Source organism: Pseudophryne corroboree, chromosome 1 (assembly GCF_028390025.1).
Source record: "Pseudophryne corroboree isolate aPseCor3 chromosome 1, aPseCor3.hap2, whole genome shotgun sequence".
Classification (NCBI taxonomy): Eukaryota; Metazoa; Chordata; class Amphibia; order Anura; family Myobatrachidae; genus Pseudophryne; species Pseudophryne corroboree.
Genome location: NC_086444.1, coordinates 741,385,395 through 741,406,874, shown reverse-complemented (window position 1 = coordinate 741,406,874; position 21,480 = coordinate 741,385,395). Strand labels below are relative to the sequence as shown.

General features: G+C 45.8%; 1 protein-coding gene across 3 annotated transcripts in view; it reads right to left on the bottom strand.

Moving 5' to 3' along the window:
• ARHGEF18 (Rho/Rac guanine nucleotide exchange factor 18) overlaps window positions 1-21,480 on the bottom strand; it is a 326,699-nt gene that overhangs the window by 161,655 nt on the left and 143,564 nt on the right. The window contains exons 5-8 of one of the 3 annotated variants that reach the window (XM_063916323.1): window positions 19,069-19,207; window positions 15,949-16,055; window positions 14,006-14,146; window positions 13,009-13,256 (exon numbers count right to left, since the gene is read on the bottom strand). In XM_063916323.1, the coding sequence (XP_063772393.1) occupies window positions 13,009-13,256; window positions 14,006-14,146; window positions 15,949-16,055; window positions 19,069-19,207 (635 nt within the window). Of the gene's footprint in view, window positions 1-13,008; window positions 13,257-14,005; window positions 14,147-15,948; window positions 16,056-16,391; window positions 16,622-19,068; window positions 19,208-21,480 lie in introns of those variants that run through there. The other 2 variants (XM_063916333.1, XM_063916329.1) reach the window with 2 other exon arrangements.

Below are 21,480 nucleotides of genomic sequence, written 5' to 3'. Positions count from 1 at the left end.
TGGTGTCTGCATTCTTAATATAGAGATCGCCGTACAGTCTGTTGTCTCCCGGGTGCTCGGGTACGGCACATCGCGGACCGGGTAGATAGATTGTTGGGAGGGGCTGGGAAAGACCCGGCGGTCTTGGTGCACGTTGGCACCAATGACAAAGTTAGCGGAAGGTGGGATGTCCTTAAGAAAGACTATAGGGACTTAGGAAAGAAACTTAAGGCAAGGACATCTGAAGGTAATATTCTCCAAAATATTACCCGTGCCACGCGCTAGTCCAGGGAGGCAGAGGGAGATTAGGGAGGTAAATGTGTGGCTTAGGGATTGGTGCAGGAAAGAGGGGTTTGTTTTCCTGGAACACTGGGTGGACTTCTCAGTCAGGCGCCATCTCTTTTGTCGTGATGGATTGCACCTGACTGAGGAGGGGGCAGCGGTGCTGGGGGAAGGATGGTTAGAAGGTTGGAGGAGATTTTAAACTAGGAGCCTGGAGGGGAGGGTTTAGCTATAAACTACGGGGCGTGCAGTGAGAATAGTGGGGATGGCGGTAGTAAACGAAATGGGGGAGAAGTTGGGGGGAGGGTAAGAGCAGGCGGTAAGGTTACTAACATGGGTACTAAAAGAGATTTTACCAAAGCACTAACCAATGACGATTACAGGTCATCATTGCTACATAAGGTGAAAGATGTCCCTAACGCAAGGGAAAATACTTATCTTAATTGTATGTATGTAAACGCTAGAAGCATTACTGGTAAAAAGGGCGAACTAGAAATACTTGCAGCAAGCAAACAGTATGATATTATAGGCATTACTGAAACTTGGTGGGACGAATCTCATGATTGGACAGTCAATCTAGAGGGCTATACACTGTTTAGGAGAGACAGACTAAATAAAAAGGGTGGAGGGTTGTGTCTTTACGTAAAGCCGTTTTTAAAACCTGATATATGGGAAGATATTCAGGAGGGGACTGTAGACACTGTCGAGACATTATGGGTAGAAATTGCATGCGGGGAAAAAGGAATAAAAAAGTTAGTATTGGGTGTATGCTATAGGCCGCCTGGTATCAACGCATCTGATGAGGAATTGTTACTAAAGCAAATTGAAAGAGCAGCAGGAGTAGGAGACATAGTAGTGATGGGAGATTTTAACTATCCAGAGATAAACTGGAAAAACGATTCATGTGATACTGCTAGGGGCAATATGTTTTTAAACACACTTAATGATAACTACTTAGTTCAACTAATTGAGGAACCAACTAGGTACAATGCAATCTTAGACCTGGTATTAACAAACAATGGGGATTTGGTATCAGGTATTATAGTAGGGGAACCCATAGGAAACAGCGACCACAATATGGTCACATTCAATATCAGTTTTCATAAACAGCCCTATACTGGCTCAACTAGGACTCTAAACTTTAGCAAAGCGAATTTTGAAAAGATGAGGGTATTTTTCAGGGATATTGAATGGGAAGGTTTGTTTTTAGGAAAAAATACTACGGAGAAATGAAAGGTACTAAAATTCCTGCTAGCTAAAAATACACTCAAATTTATTCCTACGAGCAGCAAAAAAAGGAATAAAAATCATAAACCGATGTGGCTTAACAAAAAGATAAAAGGAACTTATGGGCAAGAAAAGGTGAGCATTTAAAAATGATTCTGGCTGATAGGGTTATCCGCTGTTGCATCTGGAGATGGGACCCGGACCATTTGTCCAACAGGTCCCACTGGAACGTCCTTGCGTGGAACCTTCCGAATGGAATTGCTTCGTACGAAGCTACCATTTTTCCCAGGACTCGTGTGCATTGATGTACCGACACTTTTCCTGGTTTTAGGATGTCTCTGACCAGAGATGACAATTCCTCGGCTTTTTCCAGTGGAAGAAACACTCTTTTCTGGTCTGTGTCCAGAATCATTCCCAGGAACAGAAGACGTGTCGTCGGGACCAGCTGTGACTTTGGAATGTTTAGAATCCAGCCGTGCTGTTGTAGCACTTCCTGAGAAAGTGCCACCCCCCCTATCAACTGTTCTTTGGACCTCGCCTTTATCAGGAGATCGTCCAAGTACGGGATAATTAAAACTCCCTTCTTGCGAAGGAGTATCATCATTTCGGCCATTACCTTGGTAAAGACCCTCGGTGCCGTGGATAACCCAAACGGCAGCGTCTGAAACTGATAGTGACAGTCCTGTACCACAAATCTGAGGTACTCCTGGTGCGGAGGGTAAATGGGGACATGCAGGTACGCATCCTTGATGTCCAGGGATACCATGTAATCCCCCTCATCCAGGCTCGATATAACCGCCCTGAGCGATTCCATCTTGAACTTGAACCTTTTGATATAAGTGTTCAAGGCTTTTAAATTTAAGATGGGTCTCACCGAACCGTCCGGTTTCGGTACCACAAACATTGTGGAGTAGTAACCCTTTCCTTGTTGAAGGAGGGGTACCATGACGATCACTTTCTGTGAATACAGTTTTTGAATAGCCACCAACACTGCCTCCCTGGCAGAGGGAGTTGCCGGCAAGGCAGATTTTAGGAAACGGCGGGGGGGAGACGTCTCGAATTCCAGCCTGTACCCCTGAGATACTACTTGAAGGACCCAGGGATCCACTTGTGAGAGAGCCCACTGTGTGCTGAAAAACCTGAGACGCGCCCCCACCATTCCCGATTCCGCCTGAGCAGCCCCAGCGTCATGCTGTGGACTTACCGGACGCAGGGGAGGACTTCTGCGCCTGGGAACTAGCTGTGCGCTGCAGCTTTTTCCCCCTTCCTCTGCCCCTTGGCAGAAAGGATGAGCCTCTAGCCCGCTTATTTTTCTGGGGCCGAAAGGACTGTACCTGATAATACGGTGCTTTCTTTTGCTGTGGGGTAGCCTGTGGCAAAAAGGTCGATTTCCCAGCAGTAGCTGTGGAAACGAGGTCTGAAAGACCTTCCCCAAAAAGTTCCACCCCTTTATAGGGTAAAACTTCCATGTGCCGCTTGGAGTCGGCATCACCTGACCATTGCCTAGTCCATAACCCCCGTCTGGCGGCAATGGACATAGCGCTTATTTTTGATGCCAGCCGGCAAATATCCCTCTGTGCATCACGCATGTATAAGACCGCGTCTTTAATATGGTCAATCGTTAGCAAAATATTGTCCCTATCCATGGTATCAATGTTTTCCGACAGGGAGTCTGACCACGCAGCAGCAGCACTGTACATCCAAGCTGATGCAATAGCGGGTCTCAATATAATGCCCGTGTGTGTGTATATAGCTTTTAGGGTACTTTCCTGCTTTCTATCAGCAGGTTCTTTTAGGGCGGCCGTATCCGGAGACGGTAGTGCCACCTTCTTTGATAAGCGTGTCAGCGCTTTATCTACCCTAGGGGGAGTTTCCCAGCGTGACCTATCCTCTGGCGGGAAAGGGTACGCAGCCATTAACCGTTTAGAAATGATCAATTTCTTATCTGGGGAAGACCACGCTTCCTCACACACCTCATTTAATTCGTCAGATGCAGGAAAAACTATTGGTAGTTTTTTCTCACCAAACATAATACCCTTTTTTGTGGTACCTGGGGTATTATCAGAAATGTGTAATACATTTTTCATAGCCTCAATCATATAACGGGTGGATCCATTGGAGGGTACACTCGTCTCATCATCGTCGACACTGGAGTCGGTATCCGTGTCGACATCTGTAACTGTCATCTGAGGTAGCGGGCGTTTTATAGCCCCTGATGACATTTGAGACGCTTGGACAGGCACAAGCTGAGTAGCCGGCTGTCCTATGTCGTCAAACCTTTTATGTAAGGAGCCGACACTGTCACGTAATTCCTTCCATAAGTCCATCCACACTGGTGTCGACCCCGCAGGGGGTGACATCACATTCACAGGCATTTGCTTCGCCTCCACATCATTATCCTCATCATACATGTCGACACAGCAGTACCGACACACAGCAGACACACAGGGAATGCTCTTACAGAGGACAGGACCCCACAAAGCCCTTTGGGGAGACAGAGGGAGAGTATGCCAGCACACACCAGGGCGCTATATAACACAGGGATATCACTATACAGAGTGTTTTCCCCTATAGCTGCCTATAAATTATTTATATATATATACTGCGCCTAAATTGTGCCCCCCCTCTCTTTTTTACCCTTTCTGTAGTGCAGGACTGCAGGGGAGAGCCAGGGAGCTTCCTTCCAGCGAAGCTGTGAGGGAATAATGGCGCCAGTGTGCTGAGGGAGTTGGCTCCGCCCCTTTTTCGGCGGGCTTTCTCCCGCTATTTTATCGTTTCTGGCAGGGGTTAATATACACCTATATAGCCTCTGGGGCTATATATGGTGTTAGTTTTGCCAGCCAAGGTGTTATTATTGCTGCTCAGGGCGCCCCCCCCCAGCGCCCTGCACCCATCAGTGACCGCAGTGTGTGGTGTGCATGAGGAGCAATGGCGCACAGCTGTAGTGCTGTGCGCTACCTTGGAGAAGACAGAAGTCTTCAGCCGCCGATTTTCCGGACCACCTTCTTGTTTCTGGCTCTGTAAGGGGGATGGCGGCGCGGCTCCGGGAACGGACGACGAGGTCGGGTCCTGTGTTCGATCCCTCTGGAGCTAATGGTGTCCAGTAGCCTAAGAAGCCCAAGCTACCACCACTTAGGAAGGTTCGCTTCTTCTCCCCTTAGTCCCTCGTTGCAGTGAGCCTGTTGCCAGCAGGTCTCACTGAAAATAAAAAACCTAAACTATACTTTCTTCTAGGAGCTCAGGAGAGCCCCTAGTGTGCATCCAGCTCAGCCGGGCACAGAAATCTAACTGAGGCTTGGAGGAGGGTCATAGGGGGAGGAGCCAGTGCACACCAGATAGTCCTAAATCTTTCTTTAGATGTGCCCAGTCTCCTGCGGAGCCGTCTATTCCCCATGGTCCTTACGGAGTCCCCAGCATCCACTAGGACGTCAGAGAAATAACTGAGCCTCTCAACAGATGGCTCTAAACAATAACCCTTTAGTTAAGCAATAACTATATACAAGTATTGCAGACAATCCGCACTTGGGATGGGCGCCCAACATCCACTACGGACTACGAGAAATAGAATTACCGGTGAGTAAATTCTTATTTTCTCTGACGTCCTAGTGGATGCTGGGAACTCCGTAAGGACCATGGGGATTATACCAAAGCTCCCAAACGGGCGGGAGAGTGCGGATGACTCTGCAGCACCGAATGAGCAAAAGCAAGGTCCTCCTCAGCCAGGGTATCAAACTTGTAGAACTTAGCAAACGTGTTTGAACCCGACCAAGTAGCAGCTCGGCAAAGTTGTAAAGCCGAGACCCCTCGGGCAGCCGCCCAAGAAGAGCCCACTTTCCTCGTGGAATGGGCTTTTACAGATTTAGGATGCGGCAGTCCAGCCGCAGAATGTGCAAGTTGAATCGTACTACAGATCCAGCGAGCAATAGACTGCTTTGAAGCAGGAGCACCCAGCTTGTTGGGCGCATACAGGATAAATAGCGAGTCAGTTTTCCTGACTCCAGCCGTCCTGGAAACATAGATTTTCAGGGCCCTGACTACGTCCAGCAACTTGGAATCCTCCAAGTCCTTAGTAGCCGCAGGCACCACAATAGGTTGGTTCAAATGAAAAGCAGATACCACCTTAGGAAGAAATTGGGGACGAGTCCTCAATTCTGCCCTATCCTTATGGAAAATCAGATAAGGGCTTTTACATGACAAAGCCGCCAATTCTGACACACGCCTGGCCAAGGCCAACAGCATGACCACTTTCCACGTGAGATATTTTAGTTCCACGGTTTTAAGTGGCTCAAACCAATGTGACTTAAGGAAATCCAACACCACGTTGAGATCCCAAGGTGCCACTGGAGGCACAAAAGGGGGCTGAATATGCAGCACTCCTTTAACAAACGTCTGAACTTCAGGCAGTGAAGCCAGTTCTTTTAGGAAGAAAATCGACAGAGCCGAAATCTGGACCTTAATGGAACCTAATTTGAGGCCCATAGTCACCCCTGACTGTAGGAAGTGCAGAAATCGACCCAGCTGAAATTCCTCCGTTGGGGCCCCTCTGGCCTCACACCACGCAACATATTTCCGCCATATGCGGTGATAATGGTTTGCGGTCACCTCCTTCCTAGCTTTAATCAGCGTAGGGATGACTTCCTCCGGAATGCCCTTTTCCTTCAGGATCCGGCGTTCAACCGCCATGCCGTCAAACGCAGTCGCGGTAAGTCTTGGAACAGACAGGGTCCCTGCTGCAGCAGGTCCTGTCTGAGCGGCAGAGGCCATGGGTCCTCTGAGATCATTTCTTGAAGTTCTGGGTACCAAGCTCTTCTTGGCCAATCCGGAACCACAAGTATAGTTCCTACTCCTCTCCTTCTTATTATTCTCAGTACCTTGGGTATGAGAGGCAGAGGAGGGAACCCATAAACCGATCGGTACACCCACGGTGTTACCAGAGCGTCCACAGCTATCGCCTGAGGGTCCCTTGACCTGGCGCAATATCTTTTTAGCTTTTTGTTGAGGCGGGACGCCATCATGTCCACCTGTGGCCTTTCCCAACGGTGTACAATCATTTGGAAGACTTCTGGATGAAGTCCCCACTCTCCCGGGTGGAGGTCGTGCCTGCTAAGGAAGTCTGCTTCCCAGTTGTCCACTCCCGGAATGAACACTGCTGACAGTGCTAACACATGATTTTCCGCCCATCGGAGAATCCTTGTGGCTTCTGCCATCGCCATCCTGCTTCTTGTGCCGCCCTGACGATTTACATGGGCGACCGCCGTGATGTTGTCTGACTGTATCAGCACCGGCTGGTGTTGAAGCAGGGGTCTTGCCTGACTTAGGGCATTGTAAATGGCCCTTAGTTCCAGAATATTTATGTGTAGGGAAGTCTCCTGACTTGTCCATAGTCCTTGGAAGTTTCTTCCCTGTGTGACTGCCCCCCAACCTCGAAGGCTGGCATCCGTGGTCACCAGGATCCAGTCCTATATGCCGAATCTGCGGCCCTCTAGAAGATGAGCACTCTGCAGCCACCACAGTAGCGGCACCCTGGCCCTTGGAGACAGGGTTATCAGCCAGAAAAATAATATAACAAATAACTGGGCGCTGACAATAATTACTATGATATTGAATATCACTGATTTGAGACTGCTGCTTCACCAAGAGGTCACTGCCAACCTCACAAAAAGTTCCAAAAGATATGTACACAATAATGAAGCGCTGTCCAAATCAATGTGTATTTTTAAACATATAACATTTATTTAACAAATACATGACAAACATAGATCACACGGCCGGTGTTATTCTAATATCACTTAAAACATATATAATATATTATATATATATATATATATATATATATAAAATATAATATATAATATAATATAATATATATATATATATATATATATATATATATATATATATTGTAGCCACTCCGGGGTTAATAAGCTTAATTAGTGCAATAGATGTTAGTAGCCATTAATCATGCCATAATGGAAAACTTAGAATCATCAGAGAAAATTCAAAGCATGAAACTCTTTCAGCTGATGGAGATTTTGAATAAAGTTCAAAGCATGGAATTTGTTAGTAACAAGCGTATTAATGCAGGAATCCCTTTGCTCCAATATATCCACTGCAAACAGCTTTTGGTAATGATTATGTACTTATCAGTCCAGCGTGGCCACGCTTAGCAAGCAGCAACTCGGCGTGTCTTCAGACCTGGATGGTGATTATCCGGGGTGACGTCTCACTCCTTATGCTCCTAGCCGGTCCTCACGCTTGTGGTGCTGGTTGTGAACGGCAATTGATCCCAGCCGAGGATAGCACTCCTCTAACGCGTTTCCCCGCCTATGTGCGACTCGGCGGCTTCCTCAGAGAGAATGAATGAATCAGCCGATGCATCTGAAGATGCGACCCGGACCACTTGTCCAACAGATCCCACTGAAAGATCCTTGCATGAAACCTTCCGAATGGAATTGCTTCGTAAGAAGCCACCATCTTTCCCAGGACTCGCGTGCAGTGGTGCACCGACACCTGTTTTGGTTTTAGGAGGTCTCTGACTAGAGACGATAACTCCTTGGCCTTCTCCTCCATCCTTGATGTCCAGTGACACCATGTAATCCCCCTCGTCCAGGCTTGCAATCACCACTCTGAGCGATTCCATCTTGAACTTGAACCTTCTTATATAAGTGTTCAAAGATTTTAAATTTAAAATGGGTCTAACCGAACCGTCCGGTTTCGGTACCACAAACATTGTGGAATAGTAACCCCATCCTTGTTGAAGGAGGGGTACCTTGATTATCACCTGCTGAGAATACAGCTTGTGAATCGCCTCCAGCACTGCCTCCCTGTCCGGGGGAGCTGTCGGCAAGGCAGATTTGAGGAAACGGCGAGGGGGAGACGTCTCGAATTCCAGCTTGTACCCCTGAGATACTACCTGTAGAATCCAGGGATCCACCCGTGAACGAGCCCACTGGTTGCTGAAGTTCTTGAGACGGGCCCCCACCGTACCTGGCTCCGCCTGTGGAGCCCCATCGTCGACTTAGAGGAAGCGGGGGAGGACTTTTGTTCCTGGGAACTGGCTGTATGTTGCAGCTTTTTCCCTCTACCTCTGCCTCTGGGCAGAAAGGACGCGCCTCTAACCCGCTTGCCTTTCTGGGGCCGAAAGGACTGTACCTGATAATACGGTGCTTTCTTTGGCTGTGAGGGAACATGGGGTAAAAATGCTGACTTCCCAGCTGTTGCTGTGGAAACGAGGTCCGAGAGACCATCCCCAAACAACTCCTCACCCTTGTAAGGCAAAACTTCCATGTGCCTTTTAGAATCTGCATCTCCTGTCCACTGCCGAGTCCACAATCCTCTCCTGGCAGAAATGGACATTGCGTTTATTTTAGATGCCAGCCGGCAAATATCCCTCTGTGCATCTCTCATGTATAAGACAGCGTCTTTAATATGCTCTACGGTTAGCAATATAGTGTCCCTGTCAAGGGTATCAATGTTTTCCGACAGGGAATCTGACCACGCAGCTGCAGCACTGCACATCCATGCTGAAGCAATAGCCGGTCTCAGTATAATTCCTGAGTGTGTATGTACAGACTTCAGGATAGCCTCCTGCTTCCTATCAGCAGGTTCCTTTAGGGCGGCCGTGTCCGGAGACGGTAGTGCCACCTTCTTTGACAGGCGTGTGAGCGCTTTATCCACCCTAGGGGATGTCTCCCAACGTGACCTATCCTCTGGCAGGAAAGGGTACGCCATTAGTAACTTTTTAGAAATTACTAGTTTCTTATCGGGGGAAGCCCACGCTTCTTCACATACTTCATTTAATTCATCAGAAGGGGGAAAAACCACTGGTAGTTTTTTCTCCCCAAACATAATACCCTTTTTTGTGGTACCTGGGGTAATATCAGAAATGTGCAACACATTTTTCATTGCCGTAATCATGTAACGGGTGGCTCTATTGGAATGTACACTAGTCTCATCATCGTCGACACTGGAGTCAGTATCCGTGTCGACATCTGTGTCTGCCATCTGAGGTAGCGGGCGTTTTAGAGCCCCTGATGGCTTTTGAGACGCCTGGGCAGGCACGAGCTGAGAAGCCGGCTGTCCCACATCTGCTATGTCGTCAAACCTTTTATGTAAGGAGTTGACACTGTCACGTAATTCCTTCCACATGTCCATCCATTCAGGTGTCGACCCCGCAGGGGGTGACATCACATTCATCGGCCCCTGCTCCGCCTCCACATAAGCCTCCTCATCAAACATGTCGACACAGCCGTACCGACACACCGCACACACACAGGGAATGCTCTGAACGAGGACAGGACCCCACAAAGTCCTTTGGGGAGACAGAGAGAGAGTATGCCAGCACACACCAGAGCGCTATATAATGCAGGGATACACACCACACAAGTGATTTTTCCCTATAGCAGCTATATATATATATATTATATGCGCCTAAATTTAGTGCCCCCCCTCTCTTTTTTACCCTATGTAGTCTGGAAACTGCAGGGGAGAGCCTTGGGAGCGTCCTTCCAGCGGAGCTGTGAGGGAAAATGGCGCCAGTGTGCTGAGGGAGGTACCCCCGCCCCTTTTCCGGCGGACTTCTCCCGCTTTTTAAATGTATATTTGGCAGGGGTATTTTACACATATATAGTCTTTATGACTATATTATGTGGTATTTGCCAGCAAGGTACTCATATTGCAGCCCAGGGCGCCCCCCCCCAGCGCCCTGCACCCATCAGTGACCGGAGTATGTGGTGTGCATGGGGAGCAATGGCGCACAGCTGCAGTGCTGTGCGCTACCTTGATGAAGACCGAAGTCTTCTGCCGCCGATTTCCTGGAACGTCTTCTTGCTTCTGGCTCTGTAAGGGGGACGGCGGCGCGGCTCCGGGACCGGACGACCGAGGCTGGACCTGTGTTCGATCCCTCTGGAGCTAATGGTGTCCAGTAGCCTAGAAGCCCAAGCTAGCTGCAAGCAGGTAGGTTCGCTTCTCTCCCCTTAGTCCCATGTAGCAGTGAGTCTGTTGCCAGCAGATCTCACTGAAAATAAAAAACCTAAAATATACTTTCTTTTCTAGGAGCTCAGGAGAGCCCCTAGTGTGCATCCAGCTCGGCCGGGCACAAAATTCTAACTGAGGTCTGGAGGAGGGGCATAGAGGGAGGAGCCAGTGCACACCAGGTAGTCCTAAATCTTTCTTAGTTGTGCCCAGTCTCCTGCGGAGCCGCTATTCCCCATGGTCCTTACGGAGTTCCCAGCATCCACTAGGACGTCAGAGAAACTAGTAGCAAAGGAAAGCAAAACGAATCCCAAAAAATTATTTAAATACATTAATAGCAAGAAATTAAAGAAGGAGAGTACAGGCCCCTTAAAAGACAAGTTGGGAGTCTTAAGCAAAAATGATAATGACATAGCGGACACACTAAATGAGTTTTTTTCAACAGTGTTTACTAGAGAGGACCCAATTCAGGGACTAACACAATCTCAATAATGAGAATATCCCACTGATGGGTACTTATTTAAGCGAGGAAGTAGTCTGTGACCGATTAAAACATTTAAAGATTAATAAGTCACCAGGTCCCGATGGTATTCACCCAAGAGTTCTAATGGAGCTTCACTCTGAACTTGCAAAACCGCTATTTTTGATCTTTAAGGATTCAGTAATATCAGGTATGGTTCCAAAAGACTGGCGTATAGCGGAAGTAGTGCCTATATTCAAAAAGGGAAGTAAAGCTGAACCAGGTAATTATAGACCAGTTAGTTAGTCTCAAGGTGCATACACACGGAGAGATTTTAACTATGAGAGATTTTGACTGAGCGTTTTCCATTGAACTGGCAGCAGGAGATTTTGACTAACTTTACCAGCGATTTTGGCTATGAGCGATTTTGGCTAACTCATTTAAGCAAGGGGATGTTTTTTCTTTTCCAGCGACCTAGCCAAAATTGACTTGCCTGCACAGTCTATTTTTAGCAGCGATAGCGATCTGGCGGGGACGATCTGCACTAACTTTCTGAGCGATTTTGACTATATAGTCAAAATCTCTCAGCTATATCGCTCCGTGTGTATGGACCTTTACATCTATAGTGGGGAAAGTATTGGAAGGTATTCTAAGAGATAGTATTCAGAAGTTCCTTGAAGTCAATAAGGTAATTAAAAGGAATCAACATGGGTTTATGAAGGACAGATCCTGTCAAACCAACTTACTTGACTTTTATGAAACAGTAAGCGCAAACCTAGATCAGGGTAAAGAGGTGTATGTAATCTTTTTAGATTTTGCCAAAGCATTCGACACTGTACCACACATGAGACTTATCTACAAGCTACAAGAATCAGGGCTAGGAAGCACAATATGCACTTGGGTCAAAAACTGGTTAAATAATAGGGAGCAGCGCGTTGGATCTTTTTCAACTTGGACTGAAGTGCTAAGTGGTGTGCCGCAAGGCTCAGTATTAGGACCGCTATTGTTCAATATTTTCATTAACGACCTAACAGAAGGTCTAGAGAGCATGGTGTCAATTTTTGCAGATGATACCAAATTGTGTAAAGTTATAAATGCGGAGGGGGATGCCGAGTCGTTTTAGAACGACTTAGTTAAACTAGAAGCTTGGGCAGCGAAATGGAGAATGCGCTTCAATACAGATAAGTGTAAGGTAATGCACTGTGGTAACAAGAACAGAAATAACACCTACCTACTAAATGGGGTAAAATTAGGGGATTCTGTACTGGAAAAGGACTTAGGTGTCCTCATAGATAGCAAACTAAGCAGTAGTACCCAAAGTAGGACTGCAGCAAAGAAGGCTAATAAGATATTAGCATGCATAAAATGGGGAATTGATGCTAGGGACGAGAGTATTATACTTCCATTATATAAATCACTTGTGAGGCCACACCTTGAATACTGTGTACAATTCTGGGCACCTTAGTACAAAAATGATATCCTGGAGCTAGAAAAGGTTCAAAGGCGGGCGACCAAACTAATTAAGGGTATGGAGACGCTGGAATACGAGGAAAGGCTTGCAAGACTAGGCATGTTTACACTGGAAAAGAGGAGATTAAGAGGGGACATGATCAACATTTACAAATATATAAGGGGACAATATACAGATCTTGCGCAGGACCTGTTTTTGGTTAGATCAACACAGAGAATTTGTGGACACTCGCTCATGTTAGAGGAGAGGAGATTCCGCACAATACGGCGTAAAGGTTTTTTTTACGGTAAGGACGATACATGTTTGGAATTCCCTGCCTGAGGGAGTTGTAATGGCCAACTCAGTCAACACCTTTAAGAATGGGTTAGATAAATTCCTAATGGATAAGGATATCCAGGGTTACGGGGCATAGTCACGCACTATGGTTATTATAAAAAAAAGGGGTAAAACGTAATGGCAGTCATCAACTTCAGTCAAAATTTTATACAAAATAATCGTGCATAGGAGACCACAAATAGGTTGAACTCGATGGACAATTGTCTTTTTTCAACCTTAGATACTATGTTACCCTTAAGGGCTTATCACAAGGCATTACATAACAATAGCTATTTCCCACCTGCTGTACAAGGATATCTCCAACCTTCTGTATGATGTAATTACGATCACTGCCTTCTTCAAGAGACTCTTTGCGTCTCTCCTTAAACCGTGCTAGGAACTGTCCATGTAGATCTAAAAGCTCATTCACACAAGGGAAGAGCTGGAGAACTTCTTTACTCCCATGCAGTTCTTCTCGCAGTGCTCGGCAGTACACCTTTAACATGATCTTTAGTGTTCGCACATGGTGCATCTCTGTCTGCATAAGCTCTGATAACACATAGAAAAAGGCAATAAATATTATGCATTTCAAAATTTCCATAGATAAATAAAGGCAAAAAGAAAAAGCATTGGTATATCAGAGAACCTCACACATACTGTAAGCAAGTAATCTAGAAGAAACTGCACAAACTATTATGCCACTGTGTACAGTATATAGATTAGGGGTGGGAACCTCCGGCCCGCAGGCATCTGTATACCTGGCACTGTGGGGGGCATCTGTATACCTGGCACTGTGGGGGGCATCTGTATACCTGGCACTGTGGGGGGCATCTGTATACCTGGCACTGTGAGGGGCATCTGTATACCTGGCACTGTGAGGGGCATCTGTATACCTGGCACTGTGAGGGGCATCTGTATACCTGGCACTGTGAGGGGCATTTGTATACCTGGCACTGTGAGGGGCATTTGTATACCTGGCACTGTGAGGGCATCTGTATACCTGGCACTGTGGGGGCAATTGTGGATCTGGCACTGCACTATTGGGGGCATATGTGTATCACGTCACATTTTAACTGGCCACACCCATTTTTTTGCCGCACACGCCTCCGGCGCGCACACACAGTGCCTCTAAGGGGCAGACCTACTGGGGGGCAGGGTAATTTTTTAAGTTGAGAATTTTTGTATGGCCCCGAAGGATTTTATAAATATCCAAATGGCCCTCGGTAGAAAAAAGGTTCCCCACCCCTGATATAGAGTAACAAAAGGTATGCCATTCTTAGAGAGCAACTTTTTCTCACCATAAATGACATCCTGGCGCTTGATAACCTCTTTTTTCTGCTTTTTGGCATACGGGGGTTCTACTGCACTGCTCCATGTCTCAAACTCAAATTCAGCAGCATCAGCTTCTAATTCGGCTCTCACAGAGGAATAAAAAGCATCTAAAAGATGGAATGAACAAAAGCTTACATGCTATAGGAAATGATATGGCAAGGAGTGCCTGTCTGGCAGCTTAGAATAGTCCAAATCCAACTGCATTTTAATTAGTAACTAGACTAATCTCACAAACAATTAGCCGTAAATTAGCTGTAAAAGTCACCCTACTCTACAAGAATACTATAGGCAATATTTCATTTAGCTGATGTTGCGGGTTATCCTGTGGGCTAATTATACCAGGACATCAATCTCATCTGGTCATTCAGAGTCTGTGCTTCCTGCAAAAGTACTGCAGTATCATGTAATTTTCCTGAAGCGCCTCAATAATGTAATGAGGAGATACTGTACAGGAGGTGGAACAACACATGGCTCAGCTTTAGACCAATTAACACATTGGGCTCACTGCTGTGCTGACCCATATAAGATATTGACCCCAACCTGCAAAAGAGAGTATTGGGGAGAGATTCCCATAATACAAAGCTGAGCATGCCGCGTTGTGGGTATATTTTCAAAATATCTAAAATAAAAGGTGGAATTAGACCTTTACAGAACATGTGCATTACTTAATGGTTAGTGGTATTACTCATTCAAGTTCCATTGTTTTTCTTGAACGATTTTTGATTTGCCATTGTTACCAGTATTATAATCGATGTCATAGGGTAAAAATAATTACCAGGAAAATGTCTAACTGAAAAACCATTGTTCCATTGACATCAACAACGCTAAAACTATTTGAACCAAAAATATACTAGGGATGGTTTAATTCAGATAAAGGTTAAATAAGAATTGTCTTACATAAAAGCGTGAGCTGATGCAGTATGGAGTTACGCCATATGCTATAAATATAACCCATCTATTGTGAACTGAGCTACAGTAGTTAAACTGTACAGCATGGGTCTTCAACCTGCGGCCCTCAAGATGCTGTGGAACTACACATCCCAGCATGCCTTGCCACATTTTTGCTATTAAGGCAGGCTAAAACTACGGCAGGGCATGCTGGGATGGATAGTTCCACAGCAGCTGGAGGGACGCAAGTTGAAGACCCATGCTGTACAAGTTGTGCCTGTCACATTGGTATCCAATTAGCCGCTGTCAACGGCCGCAGGTAATTGTATCGCCAGGGGCAATCCTGTTAGCCCCGAAGTGGCAAGCTCCCTCATGCCGGCACATATCGGAAATTATGGCCGAAGCAGTGGCCTGCCAGATAACACATGGGATTGGGAGCTTATCCCGGATCCCATGTGCTATCGCATAATCACGGGTCCATTTTCGGTCAAAGTAGTCTCTAATTGGATGATGCAAAAATGACCATCGGTCAAAAATTGCGATATCCAGCCATTTTGATCCGCTGAACACAGATCGCCTGTAATTGGATCCGTCCTTAGTATAAAACATGCAGAGAAGCACTTAAGAATGACTGCTACAGCAAGCTAGTTTATTCTCTAACCAGACTGCTTGTATATTTAACAGAGCCTAACTGCTGAGGACACTAACACCATAGTGACTGAGGATAAATTAAGTAATATCGACTGCCTACCTGGCTATCAACTAAGAAGAGCACGGACCGCTAACCCTGACTAATATGTTTCTGTAGAAGTATATATACACACAAGTCCGAGCTTACAGGAGCTAATATATTAACTATATCAAGCTTATAACGTTTTTATGCTTTGTATGCATGGGAATACACCAGCAGGTAGTTTACCATATTAAGTTAATGATGTTTTAATATTTTTTATGGATAATAAAGATCACTCTTTCACCTGTGCAGTCTTACTAATCTTAATTTTTATAGTATAAAACTTACCTTCTACAAAAGTGGATTCAGTGGTAGAAGCCAGGGAAACATTATCATCTGTGAATATCTTCAGCTTTGTGAAATGTGAATCTAATTCATCCATTTCTGATGCAGAACTACATAAAAAAGTGAAAATATAAACTGTGTTGAAAACATGTAAGAGCTATAACTGTATGCAACAAGTGGAGTGATATAGATGTGTGTGCTCTGATTTACGGACTGGAGGTATACGCTATAGCTGCTGGTCACTACACATACATCTACATGTATCCCATCTTCTAAGATCCACAGCAAATCAGTGCTCACTTCTACCTTGATATAAGAAGACTTAGCAGCAGGAATGCAATATAAGACTAGAGATAACATATACAGAAAACCATGGATACGGGGACTCTACCGAACCCTATGACAGGAGGTAGGCAGCAGCCCATTGTGCACCCCCTCCCACTTACTGTTTGGTGGGCTCCGGGTAGGAGAGGGGGAGGCTGCAGTGCTCGCCTCCAGTGCCGGGTGGGCCGGGGACGAAGTGGAGGGGGCGGCCAGGAACCTCCTTCCGGCGGGGGCGGCTCCGAGCAGAGGAGAGAGAGAGAGCAGCATATGACGCGGACAGTGACGCGGTCAATGAGTCGCGCTGAGCTCACGTCAGGGCGACATCGGCAACAACATCATACACGCACAGTGCCGGGCGGCGGGGATCAGTGGCAGCCTGGCAGGCGAGCGGCAACGTGGGGAGGACACTGTGACAGAGCAATGGCAGAACATAGTTCCAATAACTTATACAATGACTATTTTATTCATGCCATGGTTTAATTATATCACTCTGGGTAACTACACATTTGGGTCCCCTGTAGTAGCTGCTTCTCTTACAGCAGAATGACAGACAACATCTGATAGACCCCTGACTAGACTTTTTAGTGACCTGTGCCAAAAAGAGGATTGGCGCCGTCCACCCATTCTTCCAATAGGGCATAAGGTGAATACCTTGTGGAGAAAGGGCATGACAAAATTGATCCCAGCGAAAGCCCGTGCTTTAATATATATATATATATATATATATATATACACACACACACTCTTATAGAACACGGCCAGAAAATGGCTTTAGACATAAATCCTCTTTATACCACGTTCATGCACTTAACTCTTGAGGTTATTCAGTTACAATACCTTTTATTACATAACACATTTCAATATACTGCCATACCCAGGATTCAAGCCTATAACCTGTTGCATTCCAAACACCCTACTCATTGGTCTACTTGATCCTCTATAAAAACTGAGATTTCTAACAACATGATGCTACTTGTACTTTGTAAGAAAATAATTAGCCTTGCAATTGATCTGATCTATGTAGTGTGCCGCCACACATCCAATCCCTTGCTGCCACACACTACATAGATCTGCTCAGCTGCAATGCTGATCATTTTTTCCCAAAGTACGAGGTAAGCTTCAAATGATTAGATTTCTCTAGCTTTTTATGCATATTTGATTTGGTAATAAAATTCTAGCTAATCAAGGTTATAAAGCTATTATATGCACATTTTGACAATTTAAAAAAAATCAACAATTTAGGGACATATCTGGAAAAAAGGTTTTATACAGTTAAACAATGAAAAAAATATGTGTATATATATATATATATATATATATGTGTGTGTGTGTTCTTTTATTGTTTTGTTTTTAAATTGTATGTGGCATAAAACCTACTTCTTGCAGGACTTGACAATCTAGCAAGAGCCATAAGTGTAAGAAGAGTAGCAGCAGGGACTGGGTGCTGCTGCAGTTCTCTGCGTAGGAGCAGAGCTTGGTGGGAGGCGCAGCTGCTGTGACCTGAGAGGCAGACTCAGACTGTGAGCCATCCTGATGGGATCATGATCACAGTCTGAATAGAGAGAGGTTCAGGCAGCCTCGGCTACCTGAGCACTGTGAGGTTGCGCTGCAGCAAGACTGTCTTCCTCCAGCCATAGCTGCGATCCTTCTATTACGCCCAGAGACAGAGGAGGGGGCTGCTGGGGGTTGGAGGGAGCAGAGTGGCCAGTACTGCCTCCTGAGCCTGCCTACCGCTGGAATATTACCTTCCAGAGGCCACTCGAGGGTGTTTTTGACACAGTTGCATCAGTTGTGACTGTGTCAGGGGTACGGGTCGTTGGATAGACACAACTTAGGTCGACATGCATTAGGCCGACAGAGACAATAGGTCGACATGTATGAGGTCGACATGGGTTTTTTGACTGTTTTTGGCATGCTTCGGGAAAAGTGCCTCGCGTTACCATTCCAATCGTAGTCCACGTGGATCGTTAAGTATGAAAAAATCCCAAAAATGAAAAAAAATGTGAAAAACTTGTGTCGACCTAATGACCATGTCGACCTAGTGACCATGTCGACCTAATGCATGTTGACATTCAGTGGTCGACCTAATGACTGTCGACCTAACGACCGTATCCCCTGTGGCAGGGAAAGCCTGGCTTGGATTGGTGCGACCACGCCAGGTAAGGAGCCTATGTATTAATAATTGCTGTGCAGATTTTTTTTTTTTCTTTACTTTTTAATGAAAATATCCCTATTGTGTACTAAGTGAAACTCACAGGGACAGCTGTAGCAATAACCACTGTCCATCCATCCCCAGCATTTTGGAGGAGTTTTTCACGTTTGTGAAAGCCTTCTGTAGGGAAGGAGGCTGCAGGAAAGGGACCAGAAGATCTCTCTCCTGCTGCTATTCCTCCATCGGCTAAAAGCTGGTGTAAACTAGCGATGCCAAACTCCAAAAAACTGCTTTGTTTTAAGAGTTTGGTACAGAGGGTCAGGTCATAGTCCCTATTGATAATAGTGGGGACTGCTTGCTGCAGCAGTAATTTAGCCTGCAGGAGATTTCTGTGAAATATCCTGCATTAGGCTGTTACTTTATAGTGGGAATACATAAAGTTATGCAGAAACTCCAGTTTCTCTCTATATGTTTTTTTTTTATCTTGACAAATAGGCCCCTATATGTGCAAGCAGTTTCCATTCAAACTCTTCTAAGAATCTATGGAAAAAATGCTTTCCAATAGCAGTATTGGTAGGACAATATTATGGGATATAAACTGGCTTCTGTGTCTGCAGGAGAAAAGGGGAACATCAGAAATATCTTACCCAGCTCTGTTGCCTGCTGTTGCTTGTATTTCCACTCTTGAATATCCTCTATTGGTGGCAGTCATTCCAAGCCCCCGTACCTGTGCATGAGTCCCATCCAATCCCACTAAACTAATGCGGGGATGATCCTTCAAGGAAGCTGCAACAGATGCAAACACTGAGTTGGAGTAGGAGTATCTACTGTCAGGCTGGATGCCCCGATGGGCTCTCTGGCGCAGACCAGAGAAAATGCGAAATGTCAACAGCTCATTCTCCAGGACAAAGTTTCTACCCCATTTCCTTGGGTAGGAACTGTATAGTGAAATTCTAGGGGGAAAAGTTTGGCATCCACTTCCCTTCTCTCGTCTGAAGCTAGCATTCCCCATGCTGCTGACGGTCACTGCTAACCTCTAAATGGACGGCCGGAGTCTCAGGATTTCTGTCTTTGAAACGCACTAGAGAGTCTTCTAGAAAACCCTCCTGCTGCTTAACAAACCATTATTGACTAAAACTGCGTAGATGGCAATCATAGACCATCTCTCCTGGTGCTTTTTAACAGTCAATTGTAGCTATGAGATAAATGAAGTTAGCTCTCCTATGTAGGGAGTACTGTAGCAGTTGTTCACATGCACATTGTCTCCTGTATGCAAATACTGTATAATATGAGATTTCCTCAACATATTAAATAAAAAATGATAGAAAAACCTGTATACACAATTCATTAAATGTTTTCAAAAGGATGATAATATGCATAACATGACATTTTGAAATAAATTGCAAAATATATAAATACAGCTTTTAGGAGAAAAACAAGTAACTGAGGACAATTAGAGAGGTATTCAATTTAGGGTAAATTATGCTAATTGCTGTGGAGTTTAAACGCAGTAAAAGTGGATTCTAGTAAGAATTTCCACGGTGTAACACTATCAATCAGATAACTAAAGTCCAGATTTATCAAGCCTTGGAGAGTGATAAATTGCATGGTGATAAAGTACAGTACTAGCCAATCAGCTCCTAACTGACATGTTACAAGCTGGGTTTGAAAAATGACAGGAGCTGATTGGCTGGTACTTTATCACTGTGCAATTTATCACTCTCCGAGGCTTGATAAATGTGGGCCTAAATGTTCTAATTATCTGTAACTCACCAATCAGTGTTGTCAGCAACATCTGTAGTGTTGAATACCCAGAACATGTATATTTCTCTTACGTCCTAGAGGATGCTGGGGTTTCATTTAGTACCATGGGGTATAAATGGGTCCTTTGGGAGCCACTGGCACTTTAAGAGTTTAACAGTGTGGGCTGGCTCCTCCCTCTATGCCCCTCCTACCAGACTCAGTATAGAAAATGTGCTCGGAGGAGCCGGTCACAGCTAGTGGAGGTCCCAGGAGTTTTCTTAGTTTTATTGTTTTCTAGAGTTTATTTTACAGGCAGGCTGCTGGCAAAAGCCACCCTGCTTCGTGGGACTTGGGGGAGGAGTAGTGTCCAACCCAGAGAGGTTAATGGCCATTATCTCCGCTGACAGGACACTGAGCTCCTGAGGGTGATGATCGTTAGCCGCCCGAGGCTACCGCTCACTCCCGCAGAATGCCGCCACCCCCTAACAGAGCCAGAAGAAAGAAGAGTGGTGAATCTGACGCCGGAGTCCCGGTAAGCGGGTCCCCAGCGTGAATGACGGCACAAGGGTGGGAGCGCAGCTCTGACAGGCTGTGTTGCGGAAGGCTTAGCGGCCCACTGTACGGCGCTGTGAGGAGCGTCCTGGGCCAGCGCGATACCCTACACTGGTCAAACATAGCTTTCAAGGTCTAACCCAATGTTTGCTGCAAAAATTACCTCAGGCCAGTATAATCTCTAAGTGCGGGAAGACACGCCATTACAGGGGCGAAGCTTCTCCTCAGATCGGTTCCAGCACTAACCAGCGCCATTTTCTCCCTGCAGACAAACGCTGACAGGGAATGCTGTCCCCCACATAACTACACTGAGGTAAAAGGTGTTATAAACAAGGGGGGAGTGATATTATGTACTAGCTACCCTGTTAAGGTAACGCTACTCAGCAGGGTTTTTATCTTTATAAAAGCCTATAAGGATGCGCTGTGGCTGGCTTCTTGTGCTCTGTGACTCTGAAGATATTCTGGAGGGGGGGGGAACTGTGCTGACATTTTCCTGTGTATGTGTAATCTACTTTACCATGTTTAAGGGACTTTGTCCTGTACTGCAGAATGTATATCTTCTCCTGGGGAGTCTATACCATGCTCAAAACTGTACACATCTCAAACTTTGGTGGTAGTTCCCCCTGGGGTGGCCTCCATAAGGTGTACTTTAAAATATATTGCTTCAAATATATCCCATACTGGGTAGAAGCCGCAGTTTTGAGAAGTGTGGGGTTTCAAATCCGACTGCTGTGCCTCTCACCCCAACTCCGTACCCTAGAAAG